The sequence below is a fragment of the Microcaecilia unicolor genome, chromosome 2 (assembly GCF_901765095.1).
Source record: "Microcaecilia unicolor chromosome 2, aMicUni1.1, whole genome shotgun sequence".
Taxonomy (NCBI): Eukaryota; Metazoa; Chordata; class Amphibia; order Gymnophiona; family Siphonopidae; genus Microcaecilia; species Microcaecilia unicolor.
This window is the reverse complement of record NC_044032.1, coordinates 266,158,224-266,181,075: the sequence shown is the minus strand read 5'-3', so window position 1 is coordinate 266,181,075 and position 22,852 is coordinate 266,158,224. Positions and strand designations below refer to the sequence as shown.

Below are 22,852 nucleotides of genomic sequence, written 5' to 3'. Positions count from 1 at the left end.
GCCACAGCCGTGGCATTGTCCGACAGGACCCGTACAGGCTTCCACACCAGTACCGGGATGAACTCCAAAAGCGCCAACCGAATGGCTCTGAGTTCCAGGAGGTTGATAGACCACTTTGCCTCTGCAGGAGACCAGAGCCCCTGCGCTGTCCTTCCCAAGCAGTGGGCTCCCCAGCCCGACAAAGAGGCGTCCGTCGTGACGACAATCCACTCTGGGGTCACCAGAGGCATTCCCGCAGACAATTTGTCTGTCTGCATCCACCAGCTCAGCGCCTTGCGCACTGCTGGGTCCAAGGGAAGTCGCACAGCATAATCCTCCGACATCGGAGTCCAGTGCTGCAGCAAGGAGTGTTGAAGTGGTCTCATATGAGCCCTGGCCCAGGGCACTACTTCCATCGTGGCCGTCATAGAGCCCAACAGCTGCACATAGTCCCAAGCCCGAAGAGGAGAGGCTCCCAGGAACTGGTCCACCTGAGCCTGAAGTTTGACAATCCGATTGTCTGGCAGGAACACTCTGCCCACTTGGGTGTCGAATCGAACTCCCAGGTACTCCAGGGACTGAGTCGGGCGCAGCTGGCTCTTCTCCCAGTTGATGATCCATCCCAGGGAGCTCAAAAGAGCAACTACCCGGTCCACAGCTTTGCCGCACTCTGCATAAGAGGGGGCTCGGATCAACCAGTCGTCCAGATAAGGATGGACTTGTATCCCTTCCTTTCGTAGGAAGGCCGCGATGACCACCATTACTTTGGAAAAGGTCCGCGGAGCAGTAGCCAACACGAATGGGAGGGCTCTGAACTGGAAGTGTCGTCCCAGGACTGCAAAACGCAGGAAGCGTTGATGAGGAGGCCAGATGGGAATATGCAGGTACGCTTCCTTGATGTCCAAGGAAGCCAAGAATTCTCCTGCCTTCACTGCCGCTATAACAGAGCGGAGAGTCTCCATGCGAAAGTGCCACACTTTCAAGGCCCGATTGACCCCTTTGAGGTCGAGGATAGGCCGGACAGAACCTCCTTTCTTTGGTACCACAAAGTAAATGGAGTAACGTCCCTTGCCAAGCTGACTTTCTGGCACAGGAACGACCGCGCCCAGGCGGATCAGATTGTCCAAGGTCTGCTGCACTGCCACAGCTTTGACCGGAGACTTGCAGGGAGAGAGTACAAACCCGTCTTTTAAGGGTCGGCAGAACTCTAGCTTGTAGCCGTCTCTGATGACTTCCAGCACCCACGCGTCTGAAGTTATTGTGGTCCACTCGCCCAGAAACGAGGACAGCCGTCCTCCAATCTGCACTGGGGCGTGGACCAAGGCCCCGTCATTGGGTACGAGACCCTGGGGGAGGACCGGAGGAAGCACCTCCGGGACGGCGGTCTCTGCGAAAGGAATGCTGCTTGGGGGAGAAATTCCTCTTGAAGGAAGAGGGGGCAGAGGAACCCGACTTGCCCGGGCGAAACCGACGGGCTTCCTGCAACCGTCCTCTGGAGGTACCAGGACGAGTACTAGCCCGAGCCCTGACCTCTGGTAATTTCTTGCCCTTAGACGTGCCGAGATCGGTCACGATTTTGTCCAGCTCGACCCCAAAGAGCAGCTTGCCTTTAAAAGGCAATCTAGCCAGGCGGGATTTAGAGGCGTGGTCAGCAGACCAATGTTTCAGCCAAAGCCACCGCCGCGCAGAGATTGTCTGAGCCATGCCTTTAGCTGAGGCCCTCAAGACATCATACAGCAAGTCTGCCAAATAGGCTAAGCCCGATTCCAGGGCCGGCCAATCAGCCCTCAAGGAATGATCCGAGGGGGAAGCCCGCTGCACCATAGTCAGGCACGCCCTGGCCACATAGGAGCCGCAAACTGAGGCCTGCAAACTTAAAGCAGCCGCCTCAAAGGACGACCTTAAGGCCGCCTCCAATCTTCTGTCTTGGGCGTCCTTTAGGGCCGTGCCACCTTCCACCGGCAACGCCGTTTACTTAGTCACCGCAGTGATTAAAGAATCCACGGTAGGCCACAGATAGGCCTCACGTTCACTCACAGCCAAAGGATAGAGGCGGGACATAGCCCTAGCCACTTTAAGGCTCGCTTCCGGGACATCCCATTGAGCCGAAATTAAGGTGTGCATGGCATCATGCACGTGGAAGGTTCTAGGCGGGCGCTTCGTCCCCAGCATAATGGCAGAGCCAACAGGGGCTGAGGGAGAGACGTCCTCCGGAGAGGAAATCTTCAAAGTGTCCATGGCCTGTAACAACAGGTTGGGCAAATCCTCTGGGCTAAAAAGCCGCGCTGCAGAGGGGTCATCCGCTCCATCCGAGCGGGGATCCGTCTCCTCCAAGGAATCCGCAAAGGACCGTTGGGAGACCTCAGACACGCTGCCCTCATCTACATCGGAGGAGACAAAGCCCTCCAAGGCCTGGGAATCAACCCGAGGGCGTTTACCTCTGGGAACCTCAACCTCTTTACCAGACGAGGGAGCAGGGGCAGCGTTTTGCATGAGGAAAGCCTGATGCAGCAGCAAAACAAACTCGGGGGAGAAACCCCCCAGACTGTGCACTTCCGCAGCCTGGGCAACAGCCCTAGACGCACCCTCAACCGGCGCTCACAAGAGCGGGGGAGAGACATGCTGCGCATCCAAAATGGCGTCCGGCGCGACACTCCGCGAAGGAGCCGCGCGGGAAGAACGGCGCTTAACTTTAGCCGCTTTTGTGCCGTCGCCCAAATTAAGGGCGTTCATGGCATTAATGTCTCCAACCTCAAGGGCGGCCCACGAAGAAGCCGTCCGAGCCGCGTGGCCGGCCAAGATGGCGGAGGCGAGGAGCGGGGGATGGGCGTTTATGGCGGGAAAAACCGCCACGCCGGAGGAAGGACCGGGACATTCATCGGTCACGAAACTGTCACCCAACAAGGGCGAATCAGGCTGTAAGACCCCCGCATCCCCTCTAGAAGCGCTCAAGCGATCCGGGGAGCGACCCTTTGCGCCCTCGCCCTCCGACGCCATATGCCACGAGGAGAAGAATCGGGGAACCCCCTGCCCGCTATAAAAAGGTAAAAATTACCTGCTGTCCGCTCCGAGCTGTAACGAACTGGTGTCCCAGTGAGTAGCTGCAATGAACGTTTAAATAAACGTCGAAATAAACGCCTTTAAGGACGTTTAAAATTTTTTTTTTTTTTTAACGGAGCCAGCGGGAGGGGGGAGAAAAGGAGGAACCTGGCACCACCAGGTTTGCACTTGCTCAAAAGAGCCCTCAACCCCAGGCACTCAACAAAACCTAAAAATTAGGCTTGGAGGCCTAGCCAGAGCTGCTGCTGTGTGTGACCACCACCTGCTGAGATAGAGAACATACTGAGGAGTTTCCGGTAGCACATGACCACATATAGGGAGACAAAAGTTTGCTCTCTATCTCCACCTGCTGGTAGATGGACACAACCCACCAGTCTATGGATTGATCAGCTTGATGATATGGAATACAGCTTTATGGTTTATAATGAGTTAGAAAACCCAGATCCTTATTAAGTCCTGTTTGTTGAGTGTCAAAATATTCAATCATTCTTATTTCAAAGGTCTTACGTTCCTGTATTGTTTTAAAATTACCTTTCAGAATTCTTACTATGAAATCACTGGTGCAGTGTTCTGGTCTTGTAAAGTGTTGGCCCACAGGGGTGGGGGCTTGACTGGCACCGGCTATTTTCATGTGATGTCTGTGCAGATTGAATCTTGACTTAAGCATCTGGCCTGTTTCTCCAATATAGCATCCTTCGTTACATTTTTTACATTGAATGATATATACCACATTGGAAGATGAGCATGTAAAATAGTCCTTTATGTTGAATATTTTTCCTTTGTGAATGACTGTGGGGTCTTCGGAAATGTTTTGGCATAGTTTGCAGCTGGCTGTGTTACAGGGAAACGTGCCCTTTTCTTTTTCCGTCTGTGTTGGGAGTTTACTTCTGATCAGCTTGTGTTTTAAATTTGGTGGCTGTCGGAAGGCCAGCACTGGTGGGGATGGGAATATCTCTTTCAGTAATTCATCTTCCTGGAGCAGCGGCTGTAGGTCTCTTATGATTTTCTTCAGTTTCTCCAGCTCTGGGTTGTATGTCACTACAAGGGGAATTCTTTCTGTGGCTTTTTTTTTCTTTGTACTGTAGCAGATTTTCCCTGGGTGTTTTGAGGGAGGAGGCAATATTCTTGGAGATTATTTTGGGGTTGTAGCCTGTTTGAAGGATGCAGTCAGGGTTTCAAGGTGTCTGTCTCTATCCTCTGGGTCCGAGCAGATATGGTAGTATCTTGTGGCTTGGCTGTAAATAATGGATCTTTTTGTATGTGAAGGGTGGAAGCTGGAGTTGTGGAGGTAGCTGCATCTGTCTGTGGGTTTCTTGTATATAGATGTTTGTATACAGCCATCACTGATTGAGACTGTGGTGTCCAAAAAATTGACTTTTTCTGGGGAGTAGTCAATTTTGAATCTGATTGTAGGATGGTATGTATTGAAGGAATAGTAAAATTGTTTCAGAGTTTCTTCGAAAGCTAATCAAGAAATGTATTAAGTTATGTCCAATAAATAAGGTATCATCTTATTTTCTTTTCCATGTTTTATTGTGTTTGATTTCTATTGATAACCTCTAAAGTATTGGAAATTCCTACTCTTCACCTTCCTCCATCCAACACTTCCAGTACAAGATTCTTCCATTTGGACTATCCTCAACACCCCGGATTTTCACCAAGTGTCTTATGGTAGTAGCTGCCCACTTAAGGAAACAAGGTCATTATGTCTCCCATTATCTGGATGAAGGGCTCATGTCTGCTCCATCACAGCAAGCTCTACAGCAAACCATAAGAAAAACTATTTTGAAAATAGTCATTGGGGTTCATAATCAAAGGGAGGTCTACTTTAATTCCCACACAGAAAATGCACTTCCTAGGAGCAGGCCATCAACACCAGAGCAATAAGTGCCTTCTTAGTGGACGACAGAGCAGATACACTTGCTATGATTGGCCACACGAATGAGTTGTGCAAGATCTGCATCTGCCCAAGATGTCCTCACACTACAAGGACATGGCAGTGGCTGCCCATGTAATCCCATTAACAAGGTAACATGTAAGTGTCTTACGTGGCACCTCAAACTCAACTGAGACCAACATCAACAACCGCTCAGCAGCAGGGTAACCCTCACAGGATCAGTCAATCACTCTGTGATGGCGGCCTCACCAGGATAGCCTAAACAAGGGATGCAGATTCCAGGCACCACTACCTCACATTCTCACTACAAATGCTTCCAAACATGGTTGGAGAACCCATATCCTGAATCTCCATACACAGGGAATTTGGAATACAAAGGAGAAAATGCTATATATAAATATTCTAAAACTCAAAGCAATTTTCAATGCACTGGGGACTTTTGCATCCTGGCTCCAAAGTGGTGAGAATGGAAAATCAAGTAGCAATGTTCTACATAAACAAGGTGGTTGGGCTCCTTAGGCCTATGATGAGTGGCTCTGAGAATTGCATTCATCATGTTCCTTGCAAATCACGCTTCAGGTGATGTACTAACCAGGGCAGGACAATCAAAAAGTATATTCCCTAAGTTGAAAGCTAAATCCGCATGAACAGTCTCTTGACCAACAAGTGGAACAAAGCCTTTTCAATCACCAGGGCAGGACAATCAAAAAGTATATTCCCTAAGTTGAAAGCTAAATCCGCATGAACAGTCTCTTGACCCACAAATGGAACAAAGCCTTTTCAATCACCAGGGCACTCTACAGATACAGTGGGGGAAATAAGTATTTGATCCCTTGCTGATTTTGTAAGTTTGCCCACTGACAAAGACATGAGCAGCCCATAATTGAAGGGTAGGTTATTGGTAACAGTGAGAGATAGCACATCACAAATTAAATCCGGAAAATCACATTGTGGAAAGTATATGAATTTATTTGCATTCTGCAGAGGGAAATAAGTATTTGATCCCCCACCAACCAGTAAGAGATCTGGCCCCTACAGACCAGGTAGATGCTCCAAATCAACTCGTTACCTGCATGACAGACAGCTGTCGGCAATGGTCACCTGTATGAAAGACACCTGTCCACAGACTCAGTGAATCAGTCAGACTCTAACCTCTACAAAATGGCCAAGAGCAAGGAGCTGTCTAAGGATGTCAGGGACAAGATCATACACCTGCACAAGGCTGGAATGGGCTACAAAACCATCAGTAAGACGCTGGGCGAGAAGGAGACAACTGTTGGTGCCATAGTAAGAAAATGGAAGAAGTACAAAATGACTGTCAATCGACAAAGATCTGGGGCTCCACGCAAAATCTCACCTCGTGGGGTATCCTTGATCATGAGGAAGGTTAGAAATCAGCCTACAACTACAAGGGGGGAACTTGTCAATGATCTCAAGGCAGCTGGGACCACTGTCACCACGAAAACCATTGGTAACACATTACGACATAACGGATTGCAATCCTGCAGTGCCCGCAAGGTCCCCCTGCTCCGGAAGGCACATGTGACGGCCCGTCTGAAGTTTGCCAGTGAACACCTGGATGATGCCGAGAGTGATTGGGAGAAGGTGCTGTGGTCAGATGAGACAAAAATTGAGCTCTTTGGCATGAACTCAACTCGCCGTGTTTGGAGGAAGAGAAATGCTGCCTATGACCCAAAGAACACCGTCCCCACTGTCAAGCATGGAGGTGGAAATGTTATGTTTTGGGGGTGTTTCTCTGCTAAGGGCACAGGACTACTTCACCGCATCAATGGGAGAATGGATGGGGCCATGTACCGTACAATTCTGAGTGACAACCTCCTTCCCTCCGCCAGGGCCTTAAAAATGGGTCGTGGCTGGGTCTTCCAGCACGACAATGACCCAAAACATACAGCCAAGGCAACAAAGGAGTGGCTCAGGAAGAAGCACATTAGGGTCATGGAGTGGCCTAGCCAGTCACCAGACCTTAATCCCATTGAAAACTTATGGAGGGAGCTGAAGCTGCGAGTTGCCAAGCGACAGCCCAGAACTCTTAATGATTTAGAGATGATCTGCAAAGAGGAGTGGACCAAAATTCCTCCTGACATGTGTGCAAACCTCATCATCAACTACAGAAGACGTCTGACCGCTGTGCTTGCCAACAAGGGTTTTGCCACCAAGTATTAGGTCTTGTTTGCCAGAGGGATCAAATACTTATTTCCCTCTGCAGAATGCAAATAAATTCATATACTTTCCACAATGTGATTTTCCGGATTTAATTTGTGATGTGCTATCTCTCACTGTTACCAATAACCTACCCTTCAATTATGGGCTGCTCATGTCTTTGTCAGTGGGCAAACTTACAAAATCAGCAAGGGATCAAATACTTATTTCCCCCACTGTATACTTGTTTTATCAGTAGAAAATTCAACGTATCCTCTTCTGAGCAATATATCTGAACCAAAACAGAATGACCCACGATGCTGTCAACATCTCATCGAGTCAATCTTTTCTTTACGTCTTCCCTCCAAAACCTTTGGTACAAAAAGTTCTCCAAAAGACAGCTAAAGCACAGGTAATCATCACTTTATGATGGCCAAGACAAATATGGTTTCCTCATCTACTATTGAGAAATCATTCGATTCCCCATGGATGTCATTCCATGCTTCTAACACAACAGCAAGGTCTCCTCTTGCATCCCAATCTGAAGAGTCTAGTTCTCATAGCTTGAATGTTGAACTATCAATCATTTGCTAGTTTCTAAAGAAGTAAGACATTTTGCTAGCATCCAGAAAACCTGCAAATAGAAAATAGTCTTACCAGCTCAAATGGAAGAATTTTTTTTAAGGTGGGCTTATAGTAGGAAAGGTAAAATTATGTATCATACCTGATAATTTTCTTTCCATTAATCATAGCAGATCAATCCATAGACTGGTGGGTTATGTCCATCTACCAGCAGGTGGAGATAGAGAGCAATCTTTTGCCTCCCTATATGTAGTCATGTGCTGCCGAAAACTCCTCAGTATGTTGATACCAAAGCTCCATCCGCAGGACTCAGCACTTAGAGAATTACACCCATAAAGGGACACTGTGCCCAGCTCAACACCGCCGAAGTGGGGGAGGGGAATCCGTCCAGCTCATCCCTGCGAAGCGGGGGAGGGACACCACACCCACCGATGCAGGGGGATCTGGCTTATCCTGCTACCGCAACCGCGGAAGGAGCTGGCTGACCCTAACATCGCCGAAGCGGGAGAGATTCAAAGCTACCCCACTACCACATGAAGCGGGGGGGAGCGCCGGCATAATTTAGTTATCAATCCAACCACTGTCACCACGGGGGGAGAGGAATGCAGCAGCTCACTAACACAAAATCGTTTCAACTCAAGGAAAATCCAATTGGAAGAACTTGAACGCGAAGTCCTCCTGAACAGGAACTGAAGACTAAACCTGAAATATAACCAGAACAAAGACAATACAGATGTCTGGGCAGGGCTATGGATTGATCTGCTATGATTAATGGAAAGAAAATTATCAGGTATCATACATAATTTTACCTTCCATTTCATCAAGCAGATCAATCCATAGACTGGTGGGATGTACCGAAGCAGTACTCACCCAGGGCGGGACATGGAAATCCCTGAACGCAACACTGAAGCTCCAAACTGGGCCTCAGCCCGAGCAGCCACATCCAAGCGGTAATGTCGTGAGAAGGTATGAGCCGACGCCTAAGTTGCCACTCTACAAATCTCTTCCAAGGAGACGGATCTGGACTCTGCCGTCGAGGCCGCCTGTGCTCTGGTAGAGTCCGCCTTCAGCTGAATAGGCGGAAGTTTCCCTGCAGCCACATAAGCTGCCGCAATCGTCTCCTTGACCCAATGTGCCACAGTAGGCTTAGATGCCTGCAGACCCTTACGAGGGCCTGCGAACAGCATGAACAGGTGATCCGACTTCCGGAAGTCATTGGTCACTTCCAAGTATCTGATGATGACTCGTCTCACATCCAGACATTTGAGAGCAGGGTACTCCTCTGGGTAATCCTCCCTATGAAAGCAGGGTAGACACAGCTTCTGATTCACATGGAAGCGAGAAACAGTCTTGGGCAGAAAGGAAGGCACTGGGCGAATCGACACTCCTGCCTCAGTGAACCGCAGGAACGGCTCTCGACACGAGAGTGCCTGGAGCTCGGAAACTCTTCTGGCTGAAGTGATAGCCACCAAAAAGACCGCTTTCAACGTCAGGTCCTTCAGCGATGCCCTCGCCAAGGGCTCAAAGGGCGGCTTCTGCAAGGCCCGTAGCACTAGATTGAGATTCCACGTAGGCACTATCGAGTGCAGAGGAGGGCGCAGGTGATTAACACCTTTGAGGAAACGCACCACACCTGGCTGCCAAGCCAGGAAAGCACCCTTCAAACGGCTCCTGAAGCAAGCTAGAGCTGCCACCTGGACTTTCAGCAAACTGAGCGACAGGCCTTTCTCCAGACCCTCTTGCAGGAACGCCAACACTGAAGATATTGGAGCAGTGAAGGGCGATAGAGAGCCTGACTCACACCAGGATGCAAAGGTATGCCAAACCCTGGCGTAAGTAGTAGAAGTAGAGCGCTTCCTCGCTCTCAGCATAGTGGCGATGACCTTGTCTGAGAAGCCCTTCTTCCTCAGCCGCTTCCGCTCAATAGCCAGGCCGTAAGACCAAAGGGAGAGGGATCCTTCATCACCACGGGACCCTGATGCAAGAGGCCCCGCTCCACTGGCAGCCTCAGAGGGCCGCCCACTGACAGCCTGATTAAGTCTGCATACCAGGGGCGTCTGGGCCAACCTGGACCCACCAGGATCACCCGGCCTGGATGCCTTGCCACCCGGCCTAGAACTCTGCCCATCATGGGCCAGGGCGGGAACACGTAGAGAAGCTCCTGTGCCGGCCACTGCTGGAGAAGAGCATCGACTCCCAGAGATCAAGGGTCCCGTCCTCTGCTGAAGAACCGCGTCACTTGGCAATTGGCCAAGGACGCCATCAGATCCAGGCTCGGCTGGCCCCAACGCTTCGTGATGTCCAAGAACGCCCGAGCCGACAACTGCCACTCTCCGGGATCCAAAGTATGGCAACTGAGAAAGTCTGCCTTGACATTCATGACTCACGCAATGTGGGCCGCCGACAGCTGTTCCAGATTCGCTTCCGCCCACAGGCATAGCTTCATGGCCTCCTTGGCTAGAGGGACGCTCCTGGTACCTCCCTGGTGATCGACATAGGCCACAGCCGTGGCATTGTCCGAGAGGACCCGTACTAGCCTCAGCACCAGGACCGGGAGAAACTCTAGAAGTGCCAACCGAATGGCTTGGAGTTCCAGGAGGTTGATAGATCACTTCGCCTCTGCAGGAGACCAGAGCTCCTGCGCTGTCCTTCCCAGGCAGTGGGCTCCCCAGCCCGTCAAACCGGCGTTCGTCGTGACGACAACCCACTCCGGGGTCGTAAGAGGCATTCCTGTGGACAGCTTGTCTGGCCTCAGCCACCAACTCAGCGCCTTGCGCACCGCTGGATCCAAGGGAAGGTGTACAGCGTAATCCTCCGAGACTGGAGTCCACCGCCGCAGAAGAGTGCTGTAGTGGTCTCATATGGGCCCTGGCCCAGGGCACTACCTCCATCGTGGCTGTCATGGAGCCCAACAGCTGCACATAGACCCAAGTCCGAAGTGTAGAGGGTGCTAGGAACTGGTCCACCTGGGTCCGAAGCTTGACGCTCTGGTTGTCTGGCAGGAATACTCTGCCCACTTGGGTGTCGAATCTAACTCCCAGATACTCCAGGGACTGAGTCGGGCGCAGCTGACTTTTCTCCCAGTTGACGATCCATCCCAGGGAGCTCAGAAGGGCAATAACCCTGTCCGTAGCTCTCCCACACTCTGCATAAGAGGGGGCTCGGATCAGCCAGTCCAGATAGGGATGGACTTGCACTCCTTCTTTGCGGAGGAAAGCTGCAATGACCACCATTACTTTGGAGAAGGTCCGCGGAGCAGTAGCCAGCCCGAACGGGAGGGCTCTGAACTGGAAGTGGCGGCCCAGGACTGCAAAGCGCAGGAAGCGCTGATGAGGCGGCCAGATGGGAATATGTAAGTAAGCTTCCTTGATGTCCAAGGATGCCAGAAATTCTCCTTTTTTTACCGCAGCTATTACGGAGCGGAGAGTCTCTATCCGGAAGTGCCGTATTTTCAAGGCCCGATTGACTCCCTTGAGGTCGAGAATAGGTCGAACAGAACCTCCCTTCTTTGGCACCACAAAGTAATTGGAGTAACATCACTTGCCAAGTTGATCTACTGGCACTGGGACCACCGCGCCCAGGCGGATCAGGTGGACCAAAGTCTGCTGCACTGCCGCTGCTTTGACTGGAGACTTGCAGGGAGAGTTCACAAACCCGTCTCTCAAGGGCCGGCAGAACTCCAACTTGTAGCTGTCTCTGATGACTTCCAGAACCCAAGCGTCTGAAGTTACCCTGGTCCACTCTCCCAGAAACGAGGATAGCCTTCCTCCTATCTGCCCTGGGCCATGGACCAGGGCCCCGTCATTGGGTACGAGACCCTGGGGGAGGGCTGGAGGATGAACCTCCGGGACGGCGGTCCCTGCGAAAGGAATGCTGCTTGGGGGAGAAGTTCTGCTTGAAGGAAGAGGAGGTCGACTTGCCTGGGCGATACCGACGGGCTTCCTGAAATCGGCCCTTGGAGGAACCAGGGCGAGCACTGCCGGCCCGTGCCCTGACCTCCGGCAACCTCTTGCCCTTAGACGTGCCGAGTTCCGTCACAATCTTGTCCAGATCGTCCCCAAAGAGCAGCTTGCCTTTAAAAGGCAACTTGGCTAGGCGAGATTTTGAGGCATGGTCAGAGCCACCGCCGGGCAGAGACTGTCTGAGCCATACCTTTAGCCGAGGCTCTCAAGACATCATACAGCAAGTCTGTCAAGTAGGCCAAGCCCGACTCCAGGGCTGGCCAGTCCGCCCTCAAGGAAGAATCCGAGAGGGAAGCCCGCTGCAAAACAGCCAGGCACGCCCTGGCCACATAGGAGCAGCAAACCGAGGCTTGCAAACTCAGGGCGGCCGCCTCCAATCTCCTGTCCTGAGCGTCCTTCAGGGCAGTGCCACCTTCCACCGGCAGAGCCGTTTTCTTAGTCACCGCAGTGATTAAAGAATCCACTGTAGGCCAGAGAAAGGCTTCCTGTTCCCCCTCAGGCAGAGGATACAGACAGGACATAGCCCTGGCTACTTTAAGGCTCGCTTCAGGGGAATCCCATTGAGCCAAAATTAAAGTCTGCATGGCTTCATGAACGTGGAAGGTTCTAGGCGGGTGCTTAATTCCCAGCATAATGGCTGAGCCAGCTGAGGCTGAGAGGGCCTTCCTCCGGAGAGGAAATTTTCAAAATGCTCATGGCCTGCACTAACAGGTTGGGCAAATCCTCTGAGCAAAAAAGCCGCGCTGCAGAGGGGTCATCCACTCCATCCGAGTGAGGATCAGTTTCCTCCAAAGAATCCCCTAAGGACCTTTGGGAGAACTCAGATACGCTGCCCTCATCCACATCAGAGGAGACAGAGTCCCCCAGGGCCTGGAGATCCACCCGAGGGCGTTTGATCATAGAAGCCTCATCACCCTTATCAGACAGGGGAGCAGGGGCAGCGTTTTGCATAAGAAAAGCCTGATGCAGCAGCAAAATGAACTCAGGGGAGAAACCCCCCAGTCTGTGCACTTCTGCAGCCTGGGCCATGGCCCTAGAGGCACTCTCAACCTGCGCTCCCAAGAGCGGGGGAGAGGCACGCTGCACATACAAAATGGCGTCCAGCGCGACACTCCACGAAGGAGCCGCGCGGGAAGAATGGCGCTTTAATTTCACCGCCTTCTTACCGTCGCCCAAGTCAAGGGCGACCATAGGATTAACATCTCCCACCTCAAGGGCGGCCCAAGAAGAAGCCGTCCGAGCAGCATGGCCAGCCAAAACCGGGAGGGCGGCCAGCGGGGGATGGGTGCCTAAGGCGGGAAAACCCGCCGCACCGGAGGGAAAACTGGGGAACTCTCCCGACTCCGAAAAGGGGCCCAAAAAAGGCGACTCTGTCTTCGAACCCCCGCTTCTCCGCTAGACACGCGCACGCGGTCCGGGGAGCGTCTTTTCGTACCCTTGCCCTCCGATACCATAAGGAGACCGTTCGGGGAACCCCCTGCCCGCTATAAAAGGTAAAATTACCTGCTTCTCGCTCCAAGCTGCAACGAATTGGTGTCCCAGTGAGCAGCTGAAATAAAAGCCCTTTTTGGACGTTTAAAAAAAGACTTTTTTTTTTTCAACGGAGCCAGCGGGAGGGGGGAGAAAAGGAGGGACCTGGCACCATCAGGTTTGCACTTGCTCAGGAAGAGCCCTCAACCCCAGGTACTCAACAAAACCTAAATGAATAGGTTTGGAGACCTAGCCAGAGCTGCTGCTGTGTGTGACCACCACCTGCTGAAATAGAGAACATACTGAGGAGTTTCCGGCAGCACATGACCACATAAAGGGAGGCAAAAGATTGCTCTCTATCTCCACCTGCTGGTAGATGGACACAACCCACCAGTCTATGGATTGATCTGCTTGATGAAATGGAAACAAGACCTTTTCTCCTACCTAATCTCTCTGATGTTCTCTTATCTTCTTCATTCTAATCTCTTTGATGCTCTCTTACCTTCTTCATCTACCTGAGGTGGCTCTCAAGATATCTTCAGATCATCTACACCTGTTAGCCATATCAGCCTACCATCTTCATGTCAAAAGCAAGCTCCCTCTTTAATCATCCATTAGAGGCCTCATGAACACCAAACCTCCTCTTAAGAAGTCCCCTCCCATAGAATGGGGCTTCAATACTATTCAAGAAAAGATACATATCCTTTTATTTCAATCAGATTGTGGAATTATGTAGTATTTTTTCACCTGTTTTATTTTCGAGAAAATTGTAATTCTGGACCCCTGAGGCAGGCGTTAAGCCAAAACACTGCCCGTGTCAGGTCTAAGAATAAAGGACTCTAATATTAGTCACAGTCTTGAAGGCAAAGTTGTGCTTTTTTCTTTGGCTGCTTGCATTTGTGTACTTTTGAACCCTCTCTTTTGTCACAAGGTAGTAGGTGAGAAATATGTGGACTAAAGACCATGGTGTAGGTCTGCAAAACTCCTCAATGGAGAAAGGACCAAAAATAGGGTGGACTGTCTATGGCCTTTAGTTCACTCCAGATAGAAGGTCAAAGCTCGCTTGCAGTCCAAGGTGTGTAGCGTGCTTTCACCAGGATGGGCATGAGGTTTTGGAAAAAAAAAGGTTAGTAGAACAATTGACTTATTAAGATGGAATTCTGAAACTATCTTAGGAAGGGAACTTAGGATAGGTGCAGAGAACCACTCTTATATTGAAACCTTTGTAAAGTGGATCAGCTACTAGGGCCTGAAGCTTGCTGACACTGCACGCTAAGTGACTGCCAACAAAAACAAAACCTTCCAAGTCAGGAACTTGAAGTGGTAGGTGTACAGTGGCTTAAATGGAACTTTTATCAGCTGGGTGACGATGATATTAGGGTCCCATGACACAGTTTGTGACTTGAGAGGGGGTGTGGTCAAAAGTGAACCTTGCATGAACTGAACAACTAGAGGCTGTACAGAGATAGGTTTGCCTTCTACACAGTGATGGTACGTGCCAATTGCACTGAAGTGAACCCTTATGGTTTTGAGAACAGACTCAAAAGTGCAAAAAGTTGTCTCCCCAGCATAGATCATCTGCCCACTTCTCCTGAACCACTGGTTCTAGGTATGAGGCACACAGCTAGGTGAGTCTGTGCATCCCAAAATCCATGGCAGAGGCTCTAGATATTGTCTTGAAAAGAAGTTACATGGGAGGTAAGCATAGCATTCTGAAAAGCATTCCTCCCAAAGTATTCCAAGGTCTGAGCCTCCCTCCTTGGGGGCACCGAGGAGTGAGTCTTGGAACTCTTGGCTCTTTAGAGAGCGGATTTGACAACCATCGAATGGTGCAGAAGCTGGAGCTTCTCAAATCTGAGAGTTATTTGGACTCTACACATAGTTGTCATCCTTCTTGTTAATCTGATGTACAAAGAAGGCTCTGCACTCTGCTTCATCTGTATATTCTTAAGGATTCTGTGCACGGGCACTGTCACAGTTTCCTTTGGTGAGGCATCAAACTGAAGGATGTTCAATAACTCAGCCCTGAGCTCATCTTCGCTTTCTAACTAAAATCGGTCAGACTTAATCTCCCTAATAAAATCAAAGGAGAGTTCTTCTGAGGGAGATTTTCTCTTTTCGAGAGGAAGGGAGGGGTCTGAGGAAATCCCAAGGGACCCCTCCTCCGAGAGGACTTCTGGTATCTCCTCAGACACCAGAGAGTGTGTAAAAAGAAACCCTGACTGGTGAGCCTTGGAAAATAAAGTGTCAAAAAACCTAAGGAAAGAAAAGGGGGAAAGAAGGCACTGTCCCTGTGTGAAACTTACAAAAACAGGGGAGAAATCAACAGTAAGATAGTGTGAAACACTGAAAAGATGTGAGCTGGAGACACCAAAAAGCATCCTCACGGCTCTACGGAAAACTAGACTGACCTAGTCCTGCACGACAACAGCGGGTGAGAAGATTCGCCCATGTATGGCAGCTGCTTCTAGAAAATAGAATGCTAGGGAGCATATCTGTGCCAGACTCCGTTGGTGACGTCAACCGTCAGAATACTGCATCCTGCTTGTCTTTGGAGAAACCATAAAAACAATCTTTGAATCATCAGAGTGCATGCAATTCGCTTGCTTGTCTCTGGAGAAAGTAAAGTTGCTTACCTACAACTGAGGTTTCTCCATAGACAGAAGGGGTGTGCAGAAACACTCGTCCTCCCATTAAAAAAAAAAAAAAAAAAAAAGTAAAATAAGGAAATACAGAAGTCACTGATGCAAACATGGTATATTAAAGAACTTACCTTGGGACAGAATGGGGGTGGGGGACTCCTGCGCAGGCTCAGAGAAATAAAAAAAGATTTATCTGTGGTAGGAGAGCTCCTATAAATAGGCCGTGAGGTCACCAGAGTGGTTTTCTGGCTATCCACAATGAATATGCGCGAGATATATTTGTATACCAAGGAGACAGAGCATGCAAATCTGTCTCCTGCATATTCATTGTGGATATCCTGAAAACCTGACCTGCCTGGGACTCTTGAGGACCGGAGCTAGCCATCCCTGTTCTAAGGAGAATCACCGTTGTAGCTAAGCAACTTCTCTTTATCAGTCTCCATCTGCTAGTAGAACTGCATATACCCACAAAACTGGAATGGTCTGGAGAGACATTAAGTGTGGCATTTATTGCTCCCCACCTCCCACAAGTGTTACTTCTCCCCCAACACCCCCCCCCCCCCCCAATACACGGCACAAATTTTGGCCTGCAATCAATTTATTTTATGCAGTGCCAAAGAAAGCAAAGGGGAAGTAGTTCTCACTTTGCTAATTTTGATGGCACAGGGAGCCCCTGGGAAACCTGGCAGGCAGGTTTTGAAGGCTGAAATTTCGCTGAAGGGTCCTCGGCCACAAGCATTGATCCCTGCCACACGGAATTTGTAGGCAGTGCCTGGCTGCAGCTCCAGCTTCTTCAGCTGACTGTAGTCAGGGACAGTCCCAGAATCATCCTGAGGAGAGGTAGAAAGGAGAAGTGCAATTAAGACAAGGCAGCAACTTAGAGCACTTAGAACTGGAAGCAACTAAGGCATTTATGTTCTTTTAGCACTTGAGCTTTCTAGCACTTACATCTGTTTGGGTAGAATCCTCCGAGGGCAAAAAGTAGTGTGTCACCACCATGTTGGTGCCTTTCATTACACCCACATCAAACCACTGGTTCTCCTTCTTCACTGGCACCTTCAGTGGCTGTGGAGGGGGGTCCTGCTTCTAAGAGATGAAGGGGTACAATTATAGAAAGAGTAGCATCTTGATTATTGTTACAAATATTAAGATATTTCCTCTTATTCAATGTACAGGTCCTCCTTCTTATGACTTATAAAACCAAATTACTTACTTGTGGCAAGTGCTCTCTGTGGACAGCAGGATACTAGTTCTCACAGACAGATGCCACACTGTGTATGTATGCAGCTTCTCATTTTGCATCATCACATAGGATTGCCTCAATTTTTGTACAAACTTAAGAAACAACTCCAAAGTGAGGTAGGCACGTAGGCAAGGACTTGTATTTTGCTGTCCAAAGACAACACCTGATTCGGGTAAATAATGGCTTTGAGAACAAGGAGATTATCAAGTCCTCACAACCAGGACTCCCTAGTCACAGGCTGCCTTCAACAAAAATATAAATGAAAGGTACCACCAATGGGCAAACACCAAAACCTTTTCTTCAGTGGCAATAAGTCTTTTAGTGTTGATTTTTTTTCCAAGACAGTCTGGAAATTAAGAATATCGGCCCTACAGCAGAAAAAGCTGGATTCTAAACCTTAGACACTCTGGATTGGCCAAACCTACTGGGGAATGAATCCCTTTCCAAATGGTGAGATGTGAAATCAAGTTGCAGAACAGCAAGCCTCCATAAAAGCTGACCTTATGGACTACTAATGCAGCCATGACCAGTGGTTCCCAAACCTGGTCCTGGAGGCACCCTAGCCAGTCAGGTTTTCAGGATACCCACAATGAATATTCATGAGAGATTTGCACACATTGCCTCTACTGCATGCAAATCTAATTCATGTATATTCATTGTGTATATACTGAAAACCTGTCTGGCTGGGGTTGGGAACCACTGACTTAGACATTATGGCCCTTGACATGATCCTTCCATGGCCAGGCTTGCTTGGGCATAAACTAAGGAAATTAAGTCTGCTAGGCAACTGGATAGTGGGTGCTTGACAACAGCAGTCCTAAGATTATTGGGGTTAAAATAAACAAAAAGGCTGCATGGGACTTCCTAAGGGTGTAAGTCCCAGGGGCGTAGCTACGGGTGGGCCTGGCTGGGCCCAGGCCCACCAAATTTAGCCTCAGGCCCGCCCACCCAGAGTCCGAGTCCATCCCCGTCCGTCTGTATCTTTGAATCCTCGCCTACAGCGATGAACTGGCGGCCGGGGCGCCAGTGCGCTGCTCTTCAGTAGTAAAAGCAGCAAACCAGCAGGTTCGAGTCCATCCTTCGCTTCCCTGCCCTCTCTGCGTCCTGCCTTCCTGTGATGTCATTTCCTTTCAGGCAGGCGGGACGCAGAGAGGGCAGGGAAGCGAAGGACGGACTCGAACCTGCCGGCTTGCTGCTTTTACTACTGGAGAGTAGCGCCCCGCACGCCAGTTCACCGCTGCAACGTCGGGAGTGGAGTGCAAGTGAGCCAGCCTATGAAGTCCACTGTAAAGAAGCCATTTGGTAAATTTCTGTTTCTTTCCACTCTCCCACGCAGCCGTCGCATTGCAAACACAGCAAGCAAACCTGTGAGCTGCTGCATCCACGTTGTCGTTCTTTGCCATAAGAGATGCTGCGAAGGGGGAGAGGGGTGGGGATGGAAAGAAACAGGATGGGTGGGGGAAATTCTGGCCACAGGAGAGGGGGGCAAGATGAAAGAGAGAAGTGACAGGAAGATGCTGGGAGGGGGTGAAGGGTGGGGAGAAGAGAGGGAGCAGATGCTGGGCTAGAAGAGTGGAGGGAGAGAGACACTGGGAAAGGTGGAACCATGGGAGAGAGGCCAAGGGGGTGGCAAGGAAATAAACTCGAGGAGGATGGTGATTACAGGGGAAAGAAATATGGTAATGGGGAATAGATTGAAGATGGAAGGGAATGGATGGCTGGGGAAGTAGAGAGATGGGGAATAGGAGAACTAGTGTGTGAAATGGAAATCTGACAGGTATCTGAAAAGTAAAACAAGGAAAAGGGGTTAGGATAAAATTTGGGTGGACAGAGAAAAGAAAAGAAAAAAAAGGGAGGAAAGAGCTAAAATGGAAAGGTCAATATGTCAGAGGCAAGTGAAGTGAGGGAATGGAACGAGAGGAGAAAAAGACAAATGGACAGCAGCTGCTTGAAGGAGAAATAGCAGAAAGATTGGAAAGTTCAAAAGAGAAACTGGATCAACATGAAGGAAAAAGAAAATGACCAGACAACAAAGGTAGAAAAGGCATTTTATTTTGAATCTTAACTGAAATATGATAGCTTGAGAAATTTGCATAGTGGATGTCACTTTTCTCATGAGCTAAAGTGTTTCTGTTTCTATTTTGAGTTGGGAGGTCCTGGGGGAGAGGTGGAGAATAGGGGGTGGAAGGGGGCGGGCAGAGAGAAAATTTTGTGCCCACCCACTTTGGTCTGAGGCCCACCCAAAATTGGCTGTCTGGCTACGCCACTGGTAAGTCCACTCTAAGGAGAAGGCCAAAGCTTGTTTTCAATCCAAAACGTGCAAGACATCACTGAGTGTGTGGCCTAGAGAAAAAAATATGAAAGTACAATAGAATGGTTAAGGTGGAAATCTGATACCACCTTAAGAAGGAACTTTGGATGCATGCTCAGAACCACCCTCTTGTTTAAATACCTGGTATAAGGTAGATCAATCATTAGAGTTGGAAACTAACTACAGGCTGAAGTGACTGACACCAAAATTAAGAACATTCTGGTCAGGTACTTCAAATCTCAAGAGTGTAGTGGCTCAAAAGGAGCTTTCATCGATTGCGTTAGTATGGGAAAATTAGGTTCTTACCTTGGTAATTTTCTTTCCTTTAGTCATAGCAGATGAAGCCATTACGTATGGGTTATGTCCATCAACCAGCAGGGGAGATAGAGAGCACTCAAACTTTCACAGTGCCCTCTTGGCCAGCTAGCTCCACTGCCTCTTCAGTATTTGAAGCTTCCAAAGCAGTATGGCAAACCGCAATGGGAATCACAAGAGCTTTCCTCACAGCGAACGATGGCCCATCACAAGGGCATGAACTCATAAAGGAGGGAATGCACATCCTCCTGGAGGGAATAAACTCATCCTCCTTATTGTATAAGTGGAGGGGAACACACGCGCCTCCTGGAGGGAATCACACATCCTCCCCAACACACTGGAGGGAATGAACTCATCCTCCTATTTATAGAACTGGAGGGGAACACACGCGCCTCCTGGAGAGAATCAACACATCCTCCAAAAAAAAAAAACATGCTGGAGGGAATGAACACATCCTCCTAAATTTAAACTGAACATGAATCCTGAAGACTGTTTTCCAACTTTCTCCCAAGGAAGGAACTTCAGGAAACAAGAACAGAACCTGAAACAGATTCACAGCATACAGACAATCATACAGGGAGGGCTCATGGCTTCATCTGCTATGACTAAAGGAAAGAAAATTACCAAGGTAAGAACCTAATTTTCCCTTCCTTGTCATCAAGCAGATGAAGCCATTACGTAGATAGGGTGGGAACAAGCCACACCACGCGCTAGCACTTGTGCACCAAAACGCGCATCCCTCCTGGCAGCCACATACAGCCTGTAATGTCGGGCAAAGGAGAGCTTAGAAGCCCATGTTGCTGCACTGCATATCTCTGGAAGAGAGAGTGCTCCAGTTTCAGCCCAAGAGGAAGAAATCGCTCTAGTAGAATGCGCCTTAAAGGCTACAGGCGGAACCCTGCCGGCCAGCAGATAAGCTGAAAAACTAGTTTCTTTGAGCCAGCGGGCAATAATGGCTTTACACGCTGGAGACCCTCTGCGAGAACCGGATAGCAAAACAAACAGATGATCAGAAGTCCTGAAAGAGTTAGTAACTCGCAGATACTGCAGCAGAGTCCTGCGCACATCCAAAAGGTGCAGCTGCCCAAAAGATTCTGGAAACTCTTCCTCTGAAAAAGAGGGCAAGAAAATAGGCTGGTTTAGGTGAAAGGCTGAAACCACCTTAGGCATAAAGGAAGGCACGGTCTGAACCGTGACTCCGGACTCTGAAAATTGCAGAAATGGGTCTCTACAGGACAGCACCTGGAGCTCTGACACCCGTCTCGCCGAGGTAATGGCCACCAGAAAAACGGCCTTCAGTGTCAAATCTTTCTCCGATGCTCGCCGAAGCGGCTCAAAAGGAGATGCCTGCAGGGTTTTCAAAACTAGCCCCAGGTTCCAAGCTGGACAGGGTGCTCGCACTGGAGGTCGGAGCCGAAGCACCCCTCTAAGAAACCGTGCCACATCTGGGTGAGCAGCCAAAGACACGCCTTCCACCTTACCACGAAGGGAGGCCAACGCTGCCACCTGCACCCGCAGGGAATTATAGGCCAAGCCTTTTTGTACACCTTCCTGCAAAAAGTCCAGAATCGGCGAGACAGGAGCCCGCATTGGAGCAATGGCTCTGGAAGCACACCAAGACTCAAACAGGCACCAAATCCTGGCATAAGCCACGGAAGTGGACCGCTTGCGGGCTTGCAGGAGTGTGGAAATAACTTTATTGGAAAAACCTTTATCCCTCAATTGCGCCCTCTCAATAGCCATGCCGTAAGACCAAAGCGGCCAGTGTCCTTCATGGCTACCGGTCCCTGAGTCAACAGGTTCGGTACCAGAGGTAACGGCAGAGGAGCCTCCAGGAGCATCTGTCGGAGGTCTGCATACCAAGGTCTCCTTGGCCAATCCGGGGCGATGAGGACCACTTCTCCTGGGTGCAGCCGAATCCGCAAGAGCAGGCGCCCTATCAAGGGCCATGGGGGAAACACATAAAGTAGACCTGGAGGCCAGGGTTGAGCCAAGGCATCCAACCCCGCCGAGCGAGGATCTCTCCGTCTGCTGAAGAAGCACGGGACTTTGATATTGGCACTTGTCGCCATTAGATCCATCACGGGCTTGCCCCATTTGGCACAGATCTGCAGGAATACTTCGGCTGCCAGATTCCATTCTGCTGGATCGATCTGATGCCTGCTCAGATAATCGGCCTGCACATTGCTCTGACCTGCAATATGAGCTGCCGACAGACACTGAAGATGCAGCTCGGCCCAGTGGCAAATCAGTTCGGCCTGCGCGGCTAGTGCTCTGCACCTTGTTCCGCCTTGTCGATTTATATAGGCCACCGTTGTCGTGTTGTCCGACATCACTCTGACAGCCAATCCTTCCAGGGTCACTTGAAAGGCCAGAAGCGCCTGAAACACCGCTTTCAACTCTAGGCGGTTGATGGACCACTCCGACTCCTCGGGTGTCCATAGACCCTGGGCATGCTTCCCCTTGCAGTGTGCGCCCCAGCCCTTCAGGCTGGCATCTGTTACCACCAGGCACCAAACGGGGAGCGTCAGCGGCAACTGCTACTGCCATTTGTTTAGCCGAAGCTCTGACAAGGTCATAAAGGGCATCAGCCAGAAAGGACAAGGCCACCTCCATCCGCGGAGCCACATCCAAGAAGGGCTCCGCTCCATCTCTGGGCTGAGCCACTGCCTGTTGCAGCCAAGCTAGGCAGGCTCTAACAGCATAACAGCTGCATGCAGACGCCCTAACAGTGAGACCTGCAATTTCAAAGGACCGTTTCAATGCTGTTTCCAGCCTACGGTCTTGAACATCCTTCAGGGCAACACCTCCTTCAACAGGGAGGGTAGTTTTCTTTGTCACTGCAGTGACTAGGGCATCCACTGTAGGCATTTGAAAACGAGCCATATGTCCCTCACGCAGAGGGTATAACTGCCCCATAGCCCGGGAAACTCTCAAAGGTCCCTCGGGGTCAGCCCACTGAGCCGAAACAAGCTCTAGGATGGAGTCATGCAAAGGGAAGGCCCGAGCAGCTTTCTTGGTACTAGCCATCCTGGGATTACCCGAGGAGGCCATGCCACTGTCAGGATCTTCAATCGAGAGGGCCTGCAGGGTATCTGAAATAAGCGCTGGCAGCTCATCACGGTGAAAAATCCTCACCGTGGAGGGATCATCCAGATCCTGTGGTAAATCCTCACCTGACTCTGGTTCCTCAGACCAAGAACGTCTGTCAGAGTTCTCCGAATCCTCACA

At 50.1% G+C, this 22,852-nt stretch overlaps 1 protein-coding gene across 1 annotated transcript in view; it reads right to left on the bottom strand.

The window, feature by feature from the left end:
* Positions 1–22,852, bottom strand: part of HCFC1 (host cell factor C1) — a 495,616-nt gene that overhangs the window by 21,605 nt on the left and 451,159 nt on the right. Inside the window, 2 exon segments of the mRNA XM_030192062.1 lie at positions 16,397–16,582; positions 16,701–16,838. Coding sequence (XP_030047922.1) covers positions 16,397–16,582; positions 16,701–16,838 — 324 coding nt within the window.